Source organism: Diadema setosum, chromosome 5 (assembly GCF_964275005.1).
Source record: "Diadema setosum chromosome 5, eeDiaSeto1, whole genome shotgun sequence".
NCBI lineage: Eukaryota > Metazoa > Echinodermata > Echinoidea > Diadematoida > Diadematidae > Diadema > Diadema setosum.
In genome coordinates this window covers 17,668,741-17,686,774 of record NC_092689.1, presented here as the reverse complement: position 1 = coordinate 17,686,774, position 18,034 = coordinate 17,668,741, and the positions used below count along the sequence as shown (strand labels likewise).

Sequence of the window (18,034 nt, the reverse complement as noted above, 5' to 3'; positions counted from 1 at the left end):
TCTGAATGGAACTTGTGAGGAGGGGGTAAGCAGGGCAGGGAGGTCCTGAAAAGAGCAGTGGCTAGTCATCTCAGTGGAAAGATCAAAGGACAGCGGGGGAAAGGCTACCCGTCCGCTGTAAATTTCTTCCAAGCAGAACTAATATAGTGATTGAGGTCAAGGGGACAGGCGTATTGGGGCCAATGGGTCTGAAAAGAACTTTTTGTAGAGGAGTGGTAGTGGAGGAGAATAGAACAGTGGAAAGTTGAGAAGAGAGGGGTATTTTATCTTTGCCACATATTAGTTTTGAGTGAAACTTGTAGTGGAGCTAAAAGGGAAGGTATGTAGTTTTGGTTGAGACCTAAGTTAAGGTTTCTAACTTCTTTTTTTTTTAAAGATAATGAGAAACCTCATAAAAAATATGAAAGAGCATGTAATTCCAAGAGGGATTGAACATTTATTTGATGAAAACTGGTTCTGAAATGGCTGAGATATCCAAAACAGGGCAATCCTAATACAAGGTGGGACCCACCTTTTATTATGATTGCTTTGTTTTACTTTGTTTTTGGATGTCTCAGCCATTACGAAACCGATTTTTATCTAATAAACTTTGAATTCCTCTTAGAATGGTATGCTCTGTATTATTTCATAAGTGGTTTCTTGGTATCTCGCAAAAAAAAAAAAAAAAAAAAAAAAAATTATAAGCCCAATCCCCATCTCTACCAATAGGATACCATCCTTGAAGAGGAAATGAGAAACTAGCTCAGAGAAGTGGTGCTGTCACTAAACTCTTGATCTACAACACTCATCACAGAAAGTTTCACTCACCAAATAAACCTTGGAATATGGAATAAATCTCATCTTTTATATTTTCCACCTCAAACCACCTAGTCTTGATTTTTTTTTTTCCTCAGCTCTATGGTTTACAACTTGTCAGGTTGAAAGGGTGACTGGTCACATATTCTAATATAACAGGTACCAGTATTGCAACTATGTATATCATGAGTAATGTTAAGCATGTATGACAAGGGACACCAACGTTTTTCATACAGAGTGGATGGCAAAATGATTTTGGCAAACTTTGAAGACTGGTCACAGGAACGGGGTGATGGTACAGCAATATATGGACAACTTCACATGGAAAAGGACATAATAATTATGGACATTTTGCCTTACCTCTCAACGACCTCCTTGTGAACTTTCTGCATGCTTTCCTTGTCTTTGGGTGTACCAATGTCTGGGTCAAGCTCTTTGAGGTTGACTCCTGCGATAGTTGTACCTGACCAGCAGGCAACTGGCACCAAATAAAAAAAAAAAAAAAAAACAGGAAATTGATAACAAATTCAATGTTCAGTGTGCACTGCTTTGGCTTACGATCAACTGCCCTATTCACAACACATGCTTAAAGATAATATAAAGTTTTGGTATTACCTCAAAAGTTTCTCTGAATTTCGTTGTCTTAGTTTGTGTTTCAGGTTAAAGTACCTTTCATATAACTAACACTGTGAGACTTACTCGCCCCAAAGTGCTCTCATGTCTTAGTAATCATGCAATAATGGTTTCGTACCAGAGCCGCCGCCGTACAGCGGCGGCGAGGTAGTACACGTATTGTGCGAATATCACTGCGACCAGCAGCGTGCAGCCCCATACGCATACTGTGTAGCTAACTGCGACCAGCAGCCCCATACGCATAGCTAAATGGGGCTTCGCATTGTAGCTTACATGATCATGACAGATTTAGTATCGCGGGTAAATATCAACTTAAAATCCAAAAATTTCTTCACTTTAAAGACTTACAACCAGTTAAGTTGAAGTATTGAAAACAGGCTTTGGGCAACGTTTGGTTTTGCCAATAGTCCCTTTCTGTTCGAATTGATGACTGAATGTGACTCGGTTGAGAGGACCTTGGGAGAGCTACGTACACTGAATTGACGGCCAGCGCATGCGCACACAAACATCTTATCCGTTCATGGATTTGAAATTTGTTCGCATGTGATGTGTGCGTATGCGCTGGCCGTAGTAATCAGTGTATGTAGCTCTCCCACGGTCCTCTCGACAGAGTCACATTCAGTCATCAATTCGAACAGAAAGGGACTAATGGCAGAACCAAACGTTGCCCGAAGCCTGTTTTCAAGACTTCAACTTAATTGGTAAGTCTTCAAATTGAAGAATTTTGTGGATTTTAAATTGATATTTGCCCGAGATACTAAATCTGTCATGATCCTGGATGCTACAATGCGAAGCCCCATTACGCTCTGCGTATGGGGCTGCTGGTTGCAGTTAATTGCATGATTACTAAGAAATGAGAGCACTTTGGGGCGAGTAAGTCTCACAGTGTTAGTTATATGATAGATACTTTAACCTGAAACACGGAAATTCAGGGAAACTTTTGACGTACCAAAACTTTTTATTATCTTTAAAACTCTGCACGTTTTAATCCAAAAGCAATGACAACAAAAGACTTACTCTCCACTACTATGTCACTTTGTAACTATTCTAGAGTAATTACAAATGTTCTTGAAAGGACTGACAAGTTGTGGATAGACAGAGTGGCATTTATCAGCCTGGGTATGAATAATTCACCATGCAGCTAAGCCAATATGACTTTCAAGGGGCTACTTGAAAAAGCCATCTTTGCTACAGGGCAATGCTAGTATCTTCTTTATTTTGTGAGAAGAAATGTCAAATATGCTTAGATATTTGCTCAACTGTCATTATGGTTACATACGGTTTATTCTGGTAAGGTTTCTCAATAAGGAAACTCCTCTCTTCAAATATGATTTAAAAATAGTGTAATAATTTCCTTTTTTGAAGTGCCCCAGGTCAAGACAGAAAGAAACAATTATTTTCACGATGGAGATGAAAATGAAAGCTAACACTTACCACTCGAATCTCCATGTTCGCCAACAATATATCCATGGACACTAGAGGCCGCTATGCCAAGTTTCTCGCCTAGCAGGAAGCGGAACCTGGCCGTGTCCAGGTTCGTGCCACTCCCTATGACGCGGTTTGCCGGCAGTCCGCTCAGTTTCCATGTCACGTAGGTGAGAATGTCGACGGGATTGGACACCACTAGCAGGACAGTGTTGGGGCTGTACCTCACCAAGTTGGGCACAATTCCTGAGAAAGGGGGGAAAAAAAATCAGATGGTGCTGGACAAAAAACAGATACATTTTCTGCAGATTTGATGTTACACTTGCATGTTATCATATATCTCATCAGTTGTACACCAACGAAGATTTTGTGATCCATGACATTGTAATGGTATACAAAACAAATGTTGTACAATGGAGGGAATCACTTGCTGGTTTTGATCCCCATAAATGTCTTCGTGGCTGTCCAGCTCCTGTGGGCCAACATAATATGTATCATTTGTTACTGACTGTGATCACACATATTTGGGGGGTATCATTTACATGTACATGTACTCCTATGAAGATTCACTACATCCAAAAGTCAACTCACCACACACAAAAAAAAGCACATCATGAAACTTACAGTCATACAGTCGATTTCCCTTACAAGTTCCTGGATTAGGCCTTTAGCTTCAGAAAGAAACAACAACCTCCAGGAAATTGAAAAGCTGTTTGCTTTTCTCGCCGAAGCTTAATTAGCAATCTTGATGGTACCCGCCATCAAAATATTAGATTTCATGAAGAGCACAAAGAGCTTCCACATATAGGCTACTTCCTTAAAGGTGTTGTTGTTGTTGTTGTTCACAGGACAAAACACTGTCACATTGGTCTCACAATAGAGAAGTTAATAATGAAAGCTGTAAGGGAAAAACTCTCCAGACTCATTAATGGTTACGTCAGGGATGCTACAAAGTCATCATAGTTTTCATGATAGGGAAGATAGATCTGTCTACAGACTTGATGGCTATATCCTTGAACCCTAGGAATTGAAATCCAAAGACGACGGACTAAAGATCTGGCTCCAATCTTGATGCTTTAACCCCTTCTCTGCTGAGCACTAAAATCCTAACCTATGGGATTATAAATGTAGATCCGGCTTCTGTCTTCACAGTTCTAAAATCCCAGGATGGGTACTGAAGATGTGGCTCCAATCCTGATGGTGTAATGTCTTTTCCATAGTACACTAAAATCAAGGACTGCAGGACTATCTTTTGTGAACCTGGGTTTCTTTTCTTGTGGTTTTTGCTCTACATGTAAAATCCACTTACTTGAGCAATACACAGCACATCAGCAGAATAGACTTGGCAAAAGACAAATGGGATTAATGAGTATTGTTGGCCAAACTTACATTTACTTGTAAGTCACATGCAAGGCATTGGATGAAAATGTTCAGCATGGAATCCAATATTATACAATGCTTTGTTAACATATCAGGAGTGGTGTGCCTTCTTTGTCAATAGGCAAATTGCCCCAAGACAAACGGTCAATGAATGAATACCGATAGCCTAATTCTCCCATTTCCTTTATCTGATCACACAGCCTCCCTTAAGATTTATTGAACTGCAGAACACCGCAACAGATCCCTCCTAAACTTGTCTAAGTTGGGCATACGGGCAACTGTCCAATGCATATATCACATGCCTAAAAAGGGCTGTTTAGTTGCCCTGGTCCTGTTGAATAAAAAAGAAACTGCAATCAAACATAAGTCAAAAAATCAACACACAGAAATTTCTGTTTGATTTTCTGACTTAATATGTCTAATCCCAACTTTTATGCAACAGGGCCCTGGGCTAGCAGGTAAGTGGCTTCATGGCACACTGCATTGTTATATTGGAATGGGGTTTACTGGATTGCAAAGAACTAAATTCAGGTGTGAATCTACCAAGTGCCAAAGAATTTTAATAGCAAGTTATTGTGAAGTGCAGAGTGTCATAAAGGGTTCCACGGATCCATCCAAACCTTCAAATATTTTGACGTTCCTCTGGACTAGGTTCAGCCTGCTCTCTCCTTCCCTCTGTCTGGCTCCAGCTGTGATGATGCACAACCTGGATCCGGATGTCACCTTGTAATCTACAGAACGACAAAAACATGAGATGTAATACATGAAAGAATCCCATCCAACAAAACAGGCCATATCCATGTACTGTATACCATGCCATATATTTCACAGATTTTTTGTTATTTTTACAAATTAAGGGTGCTGTTTAGCAAATTCTAAAACATGTGAATATAATTTATACAAACTGATCCCCACATGCATGCCACGTGCACACACACATTTCTCCGTCCCCTGCTGTACTCCACAATAAAAAATTCAACCTCTAATAGAATTGTTAGAAAGTCCCTGATTCGTGAAAAATGAGACTTGCTAAATATATGGTGTATACAGTAACTGTTGATGGTATGTATCAACTTTCACCCAATTATATTTATAAATCACTTTGTAACTTTGGTATGAATTCAAGACTGGGATATTAAATCTTTACAGATACGATACGCAAGATGAGATTTCTTTAGAGGAAGGATGAAACAACATGTATGGAAAACACAAAAAAATATAAGATACAGTATATATATTTTTTTTTCTGCGACATAGGCAAGACACGTTATATCAAAAAACTGCGGAAGGATGCAAAGACCTTTACGGATTGTCAGATAGATTATAGATCTTACTGAAATACAAATTGATTTTTTTTTGGACAATGTTACCAGAGCTGCTTAACCAGTACCATGATGGGCAGGAAGAAATTGCGTGGTCCAAAGCCTGAGTTAATAATCCCCAAGGTACATTTTGAGACCCACCACTTACATAATAGGTCCAAAGGGAAGATACTGTAACCTGTTACGTGCTAAGCAAGCTACTGGTTCGTAACTTCCTGGTATCCTAAAATACACCACTATGGCTCCTGCTAATAACATCTACAGTTACACCTCCCCCAGACACAAAATGATAATGAATATTTTTAAAGGCAGCATTTATCTTTGGCCTGACATTAATTTTTACACGATTTAATTTTAAGATGTTGAGCAGCAGAAAAAACAAACAAACATATTCTAATATCTCAGATTGATCTATTTGACTACATTCGGAAATATTACTGTTTATTTTTTTTTATTTTTTTTTATTTCTCTATGAGCTTCTAAACCTTTCTTGGTGTGAAAAGTTCCTCCAACACAAGTAGCACCTAGATGATATACTATTCACTAAATGAAGTACCTTTACACAGATATAACAGTGAATTTGATTTTAAAGAAATGTAGTGTTTTGACTGAGACTTGGAAGACTGTTTGTGCAATTGGGAGCATACTACTTGTACTTTAATGGTAGTATTGATATAATTTCCAATATTTTCTAATTTCTAATATCTTTCAATTCCCAATATCTTCTCATACCACTGCATGTACATTCAGATAAAATGAAGAAATTGATAGATTTTGCATTCAGAAGTCCTTTTATTGTTGCTGTTGTTACCTTCCTTAAAGGGGATGGCTACATGTAGTAACTGATCAGTGGGAATCAGTGGGAATGCTGGAGGATGATTGTTCCAATCCTTGTGGGATTCATTTAAGAGTACATTATATATCTATTGTTGTGTGAAAATTATTTGCTTCAGAATGGTCTCATATTCAAGTAATGTGCAGTTTAATGTTTCCAGCTAAGCATGCCTGGTCAGTGACGGGGCATTAATCTGCACATTACTTGAATATGAGACCGTTCTGAAGCAAATAATTTTCACACAACAGTAGATATATAATGTACTCTTAAATGAATCCCACAAGGATTGGAACAGTCATCCCTCAGCATTCCCACTGATCGGTTACTAGCCATCCCCTTTAAAGTGCATTATTTCAGAAATGTCTATTTGAATAGCTCGTATTTACAAAAATCAGTTACAAAGAATGACAATGACCTTTATTTCCACTCCATCAAACTTATAATCCAGTTTATACAGATTAGAAACCAGGACACAGGAACTGTGTGTATGCATGTTTGGAAGTCACTATCATGAATGCGTAAACAGTGGTGTTGAGTTTCTTGGACCGAAGTATCAGTGACATCATAAAGCAGCATTCACTTTCATACCAGGAGTACAAGGATGTGGTGTAATGAGACATACACAACATCTGTATTTGTATTTGTTTTTTAATTAAAGTCATCCATATCACCTACTTGGTAAGGCATTAAAAGGCCTTCCTTTTTCCTAGAGAATCAATTACTTTATTTCCAATGTGGTTTGTGAGTTGAATGACCGATATGTAGTTGTTGTGTGGCTTCACAAATTTCTCGATCAGCTCAAGTGAGATTTGCAATCTCACATGTACAGTGCACTCCCGTTACAGCGAGCACGGTTATAACAAAGTGAAAATTCAGGACCCCAAATTTCATCTGTACACCTTTATATAGTTTTCCTGTTCGGTAATAAAATAACAAAATTTTGACATAATGAAAGGAAACTGCCAGTACCAGTTTCAAATTTGCCTGGATGAAAGCACACATGGGTGATCATGGTGCGTTTGCTCTGTACAAGAAACACTACACTACAAAGAAAAACTGTGTGATTTACTGCCTTCTACTATTTTTTACAGTGTTAAGGTTGTAAACAATAGAAATCATAAGTTCTTTGGTACATTTATCTTTCTTGTTGAAAATTAACTAAAACATGAGCAGTTAATGTTTAACCTGTTGAGGACAAGTCCGGAGTATACTCGGGCAGGGGTCTATGGGAAATGCGTGTTGTAGCAAAATCAGTCCATCCTTAATGGGTTAAGCATGTGCAGCAATGTCTGCTATCAAGTTCGATCACAATTAAACATCACTGATTTTCAATGTCATCAACTGAACAATGACATACCCTGTATCTAATATAATACTCCTATTTCCCACAGAACTTAATTTTCATTAAGTACAGAAGTTTGGAAGTGCATAGACTTATATTCAAACACACACACTAAAACCTATAATTGAAACAGATTTTAAATAGTTCATTTGTTTTTATTTGTTTTGTTTGATTATTTTTGTTTTGATTTTTTTTTTTTCAAAACTGTACCTCTTACAACATGCACACATCCATACCATGTTACAGCTCAACCACCCTCTCTCTCTCTCACACACACACACACACACACACACATTTCAAGAGGCCATATCTCTGTCACATTTAGCTTGGACATTCAAATATGTCTCTAGTGCAGGGATGGCTTTGACATTTACCCCAGCACAAGGACCGTATGGGCAACATGTCTGGCCTGCATGCCACATAGACATCTCCACTGAAAGAGCATGCCTCATTAATGTGCCTGCTAAAACATCTCATGGAAGCAGTCAGTTGGAATAGACTGGGAAGGAATCGCTCCCACCCTGTTCTCCTGGACCAGGGATGGCAGGCTTATGTACATTCGACCTGATCAGGGATCCAGGGATGAGCTAAATTGGCAGCCACCTGCATTGTGCATTAGAGAGTGATCGGCCTGCCTGCTCATCATGCGCTGAAATGTTGCCCTCTCTGGCCTACTTAGCATAATGCCTGCTGGCAACATTCAGTTTCTATGGAGCGCATGATACGTTCACACATTGTACCATCTCGCGAGTGGCTACATAATAACAGACATGCTCAAAATGACAGCGATCTCTCCATTTTGACATTGTAGTTTACCCATACGGTTGAGACTTAGCACACCTGTTTCCCCATAAGGGGTGGGTTGACAAAGAGAAAAGTTCATATGGTAGGAATGATGTACACACAACTGTCATTTTTTAATTCGATATTATCTATTCAAACCATAATGACACCGCCCCCTGACCTATACCGTATTAGGCACAATACCTGGAGGACTATTTAACTTAGGTCTGCACAAACATGCATGACAGATTAAGGCATGTCATACTCCACCATTACACGGCATAAAATGCTGAACAGTAGTCAATTATGTCTGATTCTCTGCATTAAGCACAGTCGCAGTTCATCCAAAGTCTGAACCAGACAGACTACCCGCAAGCGAATCAAATGTCAAAAATTGGCGTACCCGTATCGCCTTTCACGGCGCAGCCTTTGACGAATGCCAGCCCATGTTGCATGTCGTACACCTCGCCCTTTAGCTTGTCTTCCAATACATCCACCAGTGCAATCTCACTGGCAATGTTCTGATTGTGGGAATGAATGAAACATGAAAAAGAAGACATGATATATAATGTCATGGATGTTACAAATGCCTGGTGAATACCTTATCTAATCTTTCATGTTTATGGCAAATGCTGGAATGCAGGGGGGTTTTTTATTCTCATAATTTGGCTGAATCTGCAAAGTATTTTTTGCATCCACTCTATCATTTGCTCCTCATCTATTGCTGCAGTCACACTAAAATCATCAGCCACAGTGTATAGGAGAGTTTGCATGATCGATAAATCAGATCTGTTAATCCCTCTTGACCACTAAAATCATATCCTTTCCCCTAAAATATCCTTTTTCAAATATCTTTTTTCAAAGACAAAAATTTTATGTGTATCACTGGCCAATCCAACAGCTTTTTATAATAAATTGTGTAGGAGTTACCAAGGAGATTTGTACTTGAACCTGACAGGTGCAATGGCAGCTCCATGAAGTATCAAATTATGACAAGATATTTTCTTCTGCAGTTACAATAGAGAGCCACTGGTACAATATTATTGTAGGAAGTTCTAAAGTTCAAGACCCTTTGGCTCCATGACTAAGGGGTTACAGGGCTATAAACTGTAAATTTATGCCACTGGCCATTTAAGCCCTTAAATGTAGGCTTTATGCAATGATGTACATGCAGTCATAGCTTGACTAAAAATATATGAGATACTTTTTTTTTGGTCAATCCAGCCACTACCTCATTCAGTCATCCATTGATTCATTCATTCATTGAGTAAGTCAGTCAGTCAGCAAGTCAGTCAATCAGTGTGGATCATTTGAGCAAACACATCATCTAATCTCCCTCGTGCACTCTTACCACCAACAATCAAGACATCATATCACAGTAAATGAATATCATACCTGTGTCATGATGCTGTACGCACACGCCATGCCAACCTGACCCACCCCCACCACCGTCACTTTGGTGGGGGAGCTTTCGTCGAGCTGGTCGGCCACCATGTCCATCAGTTTACTTGCGATGGTAGACATCTTTTGGTAGGGTTTGACACTTTTATGAAGATCTAGATAGAGAATTAGAAAGCATGGTCATCAAGTTTGTCTTTGTTGGTTTGTTTATACAGCAAAAAGACACTCACTCACTAAAAAAAAAAAACGAAAAAAAAACAAACAACAACACACAATCGAACATCTTTTGAGCATTGTCTAAAAGCTCCTTCATATTAAGTATTGTTCTGATACAGGAATATTGAGAACAGACCAGTGTCACTTTATTTCCAGGAGAGTGAAATAGCTTTGATGTTGCCATGTGGGCAATCAGCAAACTACACTGTAATTACAAAATTTGTATGTTCAATCAGCCTGATGACTAAAAACAAGAGGAATCAAAAGTCAGTGAAGAAACATGAAAGATACATTTTGAAACATTTCAGTGGTTAACAGAATGTGCACCACAAGCATCTTGTATGACACACTGTACAATGTATGTCATAGCATGTTTAAATATGTAGCTCAATAAGCACAGTTTCTATACATTGTACGCCTGCAGAAACTGTTTATTTTTGTTCTAAAATGGACAAATGCATGAGAGATGTGTGAAACAACACAGTGATGACACAATTTCAGCTGGGTAACCATAAAATGTGAAATATTAGCCTAAAAGGTACACTGACAGTACCGTACTGCAAATCGAGAACATGTATATCAACGTGTACATGCGATAGTGGCTGCTATGTAATGTTGCATTTTATAATTGATTACATGTACCACTTATCAACAAATCGGGCCATGCAGTATCCATCAATTTTCTGTGTGAGAGTGAAATGCATGCAGCTTGTTAGGGACTACTAAAGTACTGCTAAGGCACGATTGATCACCACAAAATGTTCTACCTTCCCACCACTGAATGGGAAGAGCACTTCAGGAAATGAAGTTGAGTACTCTGATCTAAATCATGTTACAGTTACACTTTTTGATGTCAAAATGCTGTACTCCAGTTGAAACAAGTCAATATCCTTGCAAAATGCTTCAGCCAGACAATTTTCTTGGTAGATACTTTTGCTATATATATTGCAAGTAAATTCCAAATGGTGCACGAAAATGTTTTAGTCCTTCTGAGAACTAGATATGTTTTATCTCTAAGCCTATCAGCTAGAACAGCTAAGATGGTGTGCAACAAATAGCCCAATTTATGGATAGCTACAAATACAGTATATATATCCAAGAACAATATTAAAGTGTACACAAATGCAGAGCTCTGTATGTCTCTCCAGACAGGTGGAGATTTTATAGAGCGAGGAAAAAAGGTAACATTACAATGGCATGGGTTGCATGTGCCTTGCTTGTGACATACATGTAACCACAATGATTGATTAGCACCAGGTCACATGGGCAACTCAGTAGTCATAGATCTGTGAATAGATACATTGTAACTCTGTCCTCAACATCATGCTCATTAGGATTCATACATTGACATGTATGTGCCCTTTCAACTACAAATGTCAAGTACACTACACTGTACATCGCTACTGTATGTGCTTCAAGATTATTGAGGCACACATTATAAAACAGCTTGTGGTACGTACACTGTACATTATGCGCAAATACTATCGTGGACATGGTGCGCCTTCCACTACACAGCACTCACTAAAGGCAGCGGCTTACATGTCCTTCTCATCAAATCATTTTTGTGTGTGTGTGTGTGTGTGTGTGGTAGGGACTGATTTTAAAACCTAGTAGTTTACATTTAATAACACAACAATAAGCAGTTTATGGAAAATCCACCTACCCCCTCCTCCATGCTACTTCATTTTGTTTTCTGATAAAATGTGATGTTTTCAACACTTGTTTGCAAGTGGTATATAAAGAAAATCAATGAGATGAAAAGTGAATTCATGACATCTGCCCACATTTTATGGTTAACATTGAGCAAAAATGTTCACATACTGTACAAAATGAAAATATGTAACAGTTTAGCAGCTGTACAGGACTGTCTAAACATAATGTTGATACCAAATGCATGACATAACAAACAAAAACACATCAATAGATGAATGATTTTTCAATGTCATTATGCCAAGTATGTTACACTAATCTCTCTTCAGAGGAAGTACTTTCACTTCAAATCATTATCTTTTTTATTGTTGTTTTTTTAAGTTGACCATCATACATTTTATCAACAAATGCAAATTCAGGTAGGTACATGTCTGTGCAAAGGACAGCTAATCAGACTCAGACACAAAAAGGATCTAATTCATAAATATCAATATTTGTATTTTGGGTCTGATGTCAAGACTAGCTTTGACAGACTTATCATTACTAATTACAGGAAAAACAGTTAGCTCCATATGAGAAAACATACACTATTACACAGATGTGGCTCTGGCACAGCATCAATATGCTATAATTTTGAGGGCTTTTTATACACTAAACCAGGCAGTGTACGTCGCCATCACTACTTTATTCTAGGCTCACAAAGCACAAAGTGAAGAGTGAGTTGTTTTCAGTGACAACTTACAATAATGTAGTAAAAGTAGATCTGTGTTGATACGTACACATTAGCTTCCTGAAAACTGATTTGGATCAAATTTACACTAAATGATTTTTTTTTTTTTTAAATACTACAGGTAGGTACATGCACTGTATATTCTGTGATTTTGGTGTGTTTTGGGTTTGCAAATTTTGAGATATCAACATGGATTCGAAAGCCTAGTATTAGTGCCAGACTTCCTAAGGCTGCTTTCACATAGAAGTATTCGGTATTCGGTATTCGCTATTCGCTATTCGGTATTCGCTATTCGCGGGCCCCGAATACACCATCACCCGCACCGTCAACTCACCATCCCATGCAGTGAGGATTTCTTCCTCCTACATCCTAGCAAATCTTATTAACAATTTCTAAACTGCATCAGAATGTCAGTCTACATGCTTATTTTTGCTAAAGGGCAAATCCAGACCAAAATTGTCATTATTTCATAAACGAGAGACGGTATACGCTGCAAGAAAATCGAACAAGTTCGATTCCCACTTTGTTATACTTTTCGCAGCTATTCGGTACTTTCGAATAGTGCCCTCCTATGTGAACCGGTGTGAGGAAATCCTATCGTTCGATTCAAGCTATTCGCGTGCCCTCGAAAAACGAGCCCGAATACCCAAATAGTATACTTCTATGTGAACGCAGCCTTATGTCCCTGCAACTAATGCCCCACCATTATTCCCACCACTTGCTAAATCAAATGCGCTTGTGTGTGCATCCATGTGTAACAAGCGCAGGGCTGTGTAAAGTGTAGTGCATATACTGGTAGTGGTATGGCAAACTTTAATAGTAAAGGGGAGGAGTCATATCTTATGGAAGTCTTCCCATATTTTACTACTTAGCAAAATATAATTCAGCAATAGCTGAATAGGACTAGACTAGACCTAGAGTCTACTACGTGTACTAGACTACCAAAAGTAAGTACTGTAAAGCCACTATCATCATCACATCCACAGTCCATCATGTTGATTGTCCTCACACTCAGTAAAATTTACTGGGAACCTTGTCCTGTCATCCTATTAGTGTCAGCATGCAGCAATGAATGTGTTGAAGAGAGAGAAAAATAAAATCACACAGAGTGCCATTTCACCAAGTTTTAAGTGAGGTAGACCTAGTCTAGTAGTAACGTACATCGACACTGGCTCAGTGGCTATTTATCTGTGACCTACTATTTTAGGTTAAATTTTTAATACCTCACAGTCGATATATATCACTTAACACTATACGGCCGGCATTGCATAAGTTGGTTCATAATATAGATCGACAAAATGTGTAACTAGACTCCTAAACTGCATTAGAGTAAAACAACCCTGTTTGCAGCAGGCTTTGTACTATTTACTTACAGGGTAAAAACACCTCGGCCTAGAAAATCTAGGCCTATGCCTAGTTCCTATTTCATTTATTTGCGGCAGAAGCCCTTTTTCATTCATTGAAAAGGACCCAACCATGAGGTGTCACTTCCCATATAGCACTTGCAAGTTTATTAAATTTACAAACTCCTGCTTGGCTTCTGAAGTGGGACTACACACACATGATGTTCATTAATTTAGTCCATTAACCATTAATAGCTGTTTTATTGATGAATGAAACTCCCTCTGCCACAAATAGGCACCCTGCCACAGACAGGAGTTTATACACAGCCCGGTCCTGTCGCTGTAAATTTACAGTCAATACAGAAGCTTCGCACGGCTCTGGCAGGGCCGGGCTAACGCCGGTCGCAGTTATGGTTGGGCTACAAAATGTGTAAATTTAACTGGTAGAGTTCTAACATAGATCTAACGTTAGTATAGAGTCTACTTGAACTTAATGTGATATGATACAAGTGTCTTGAGCCGGGCCGAGTCCCCAGGAATATTCAACGTAGAGCGCCGAACTCTACACGTCAAATGAAATGGGTAGTCATCTATAAACAGAATTGCTTTGAAGTGACCTCGTCCCTTGGATCGTGTGGCAAACAAAGCTCGCGCGACCGTACCGACAGGAGTGCATAGCAGGCTAGGCGCAGGGCAGGGGGCACCCACTCGACCGCAGCAGTGTCGTTCGGTGCACACGACCAACGTTGTTACGGCTGTGAAAACGAACGGCCCAGCCCAGCAGTGATCGGAAAAAGTAAAATGAACTTATGGTAATCGTTGATGCTAAACTGTGACATTCAGTGATAACTTACTCGAATAAAGTGATTCTCCCCAGCAAGAATGGAGCACAGTGTTCCCCGGGCTACTCAATTTGCCGAGCTGAATCCATAATGACAGCTACATATCATTACGAGTTTCTCGGCGCTTCGTAGTCCAATGGCCTCCTATGTCTAGCATCTCACATGTCGGTCATGCACGTACCACACATGCACGTTGCACCCCTGCATGCATGATCGCGTCTTGTTTATACAGAATTTAAATGATAACCCTTTTTACCTGTAGACGAACCACACACTACCGAGATGGTGAACGAACGGAGAAGACGTAGAAAGGTTTGTGCACCAGTCAGGTAATACGTGCAGCTGGTCACGAGCTTCACACGCTTCCACGAACCGTTACAAATATTGGAAATTGCTTGCATGATTTGATACTATCTCAGGAAGTTTTCTCCAGTAATGACGAATAAGGAGTAAATTATTTCAATTACTGCTGAGATAAAAACCATCCAACCATGTTCTATTTAAATGCTAGTGTAGAATCATGGTCGAAATCGTAAAGTAATACCTGCAATTCTTCAAGATAAACGAGAGAATACATAAGTTTATTGTTATGAAAGTATACATCCATCAAAGTACTAACTGATTTGTTGCAGCACAATAAATATCTCTCAAAAGCATCAATGAAAGTCTGACCGCATGGCAATGAGTATTTACGCCATCGTATAATTCATTCGGAAAACAATAGGCTTATTACATGACTTTGTGATTGATTGATTCTTTATCAATTTGATTATGAAATATAGGCCTACAAGTATACCGTAAGTAATATTTCTCTGTCCGTAAAACGCGCATTGACACAAGTACATCCTCCCATTTGCAAACAAACATGATTTATACGTCTACCCATATGATAACCAGCCTTTTGCTCCTATTACAAGCTGCATCACCTTGTAACATTTTCAATGAAATCCTCAACTTCACCAGGACCTGTCGATATTCGCCGTCACGGTATCAAATTTCATTTCATTTTCACTTCATTTATTTCCATATCCAAATAATACAAATTTATTGCTACGATAGGATATTAACAATTTGCACAAGAAGGTTGGAGTGTCATAAAGCAAATTCAAACAATAGTATAACAAAAGTATAATACATACACACCTCAAAGAGTGAATCAAAAGAGTGAATTCAATCAAACGCAATTTGATTAAATTAAATTCAAATAATTATACCTAATCCAATATACTCAACTGGAATTACTGTACAAAGTTTTAAAAAAAATTAAAAATTGGTGTGTGTGTGTGTGTGTGTGTGTGTGTGTGTGTGATCAGTTCACTGGGATTTCACCGGTGCTCTTTACAAGAGAAGTGACGAAGTGGGTACACGTGCATTAAAGTGCATAGCTCTTTTATCCATAGCAGTGCGGACAAAACGGTTTTGAGTCTCCACTAGAGACTTGGCAATTGAGCTGAGAGTCCAAACCATTTATGTACCATGGCCGGCGGAACCGGAGGGGGGGGGGGGGGTCGCCCCCCACTTTTTGTGCACCATAAAAGGAATACATAGTCATAAGGTGTCATCACTTTGGGTCCCCCTATATACTTTTTTTTTTTTAACCCGGAAGTATCTAAGTGGCACTAAATAGAAATAGAGATCTTGAAGTGTGGTTCTGTTTTTTCCGCTTTTTTTTTTTTTTTTTTTTTTTGCTAGTCAGCTGAAGAACCCGGAAATAGTAGGGTGAAACCCGGAAGTGCCCCTCCCCCCACTTTTGAAAACGCTCCGCCGGCCCTGTGTAAGGTCCGTCATAAGTTCAAGTTCAAGTTCTTTTATTTAACACTTGGCATAAAACATACAAAGATACATCAAAAAATAAGACAATACAAAGATCACGACACTTCATGTAAAAAAAAAGAGAGAGAAATTATGCAAGTGTAAGGAATCAGCAGTCTTTCTTCAATATGAACGATCAGAGATGCATTTCATAATATTTTACATCAACCAAAATATCATTTTACACGATAGATATCTCTCTAAAACAATAGAGGTAGGCCTACCTATGTAATGCTGTTAACGAGTATAGGGGATGTGTACAGCACTATGCATGACTTTGCATCGTTGGTTGTGAAGTTCAGGTTTTAGTTTTCTGTTTGCAAAACGTGCATCGGATATATCTCAAACATTTTATACCTACTTATAACAGGTTAGTTTATGACCTACCCACAATCCTATCACGATTGTGATGCCTTTTTGTAATTCTTAGTCTATGGTACTACCTCCTGAAATTATTGATTATTTTCAATGAACTACTGTATATCCTCAACTTCATCTGACCTGTTGGTAGCAGTCATGCTGATACACACTCACATGTACACACACATGCACACCGTCTTTTTCATTGGTATTAATTTTTTTTTTCAAAATAACATCTTAGCCAATAATCACAACTGTACAAAGTAACAAGTTGCAAAGTAACAAGTTGTATTATTTGGAAATGAAATTTGAAAATTCCACCATGCACGCTAATCCATATCACCATATAAATGTCTCCATTCCAAATCCATGTCAGCATACAATGTCACACCCTACACATTACAGAGTAACTTTGAAAGAGTCTAAAACACAAGAAGCGAAGCCGAGTGCGTTTCAGACTTTTCCAAAAAGAGTGGATATTCTTTCTAGTACCCTCTGCAATGTGCATTATCTACTACCTAAATGTGCTTCTCGCCTATACAACTAAACGTCCGCGTTGATCCCAAGGTGACATAAAAAAGGGTGCGTTCTAACAAATCATATTACTTTCATTTCTTGATTAACTAACCTTGAGTTAAGAAACTTATTTTTATTTTCGGGATTACTTTACATTGGGAATACTGAGCTTTCGGAACAACGAACTCTGTCATAGTGAGTTACTTCATTGTGTTTTTCTTCCGTTCTTTTACATTTGAAATTAGAATTTCTACCCAAAATGATGTATATAGAACCTAGTCATAAATGAAACTTTAAATGAAAATCTAATGACAAAACTCTCTTTGATCTTCTTTGTATCCTTAGTTTTATAAATACTTTATTTCCTCCAATCTGCAAATTAAAACTTGGATTTTTGAATCGCTATTTCTATTACGATTCCATGGCGGTTGTAGTTGTGGAGTCTTCTTCGAATACAGTGGAGCTAAAACCGTTCTATCTATATAACTTTTACTTCTTCTTTGTTGGTGTTGTTACTTTATCTCACTGCATATTTCATTTTATGATCAACCTGCCGGATTAGAATCATTTAACCTGTTGTTATAGCCTACATTATCCTCTTTTAATGCATGGCGGATCAATCCGAAGTGTGTAATATATGCTTTGCTTT

At 38.5% G+C, this 18,034-nt stretch overlaps 1 protein-coding gene across 4 annotated transcripts in view; it reads right to left on the bottom strand.

Annotated features, from left to right (window-relative positions):
- The window catches only part of LOC140228616 (L-lactate dehydrogenase-like), a 29,128-nt gene extending 14,306 nt beyond the window's left edge, over window positions 1-14,822 (bottom strand). For all 4 annotated transcript variants that reach the window (XM_072308858.1, XM_072308859.1, XM_072308860.1 and 1 more), the window contains exons 1-6: window positions 14,710-14,822; window positions 9,911-10,071; window positions 8,919-9,036; window positions 4,854-4,964; window positions 2,863-3,099; window positions 1,156-1,273 (exon numbers count right to left, since the gene is read on the bottom strand). In XM_072308858.1, coding sequence (XP_072164959.1) covers window positions 1,156-1,273; window positions 2,863-3,099; window positions 4,854-4,964; window positions 8,919-9,036; window positions 9,911-10,039 — 713 coding nt within the window. In that variant the 5' untranslated portion in view covers window positions 10,040-10,071; window positions 14,710-14,822. The remainder of the gene's footprint in view (window positions 1-1,155; window positions 1,274-2,862; window positions 3,100-4,853; window positions 4,965-8,918; window positions 9,037-9,910; window positions 10,072-14,709) is intronic.
- Window positions 14,823-18,034: the final 3,212 nt, after the last annotated feature.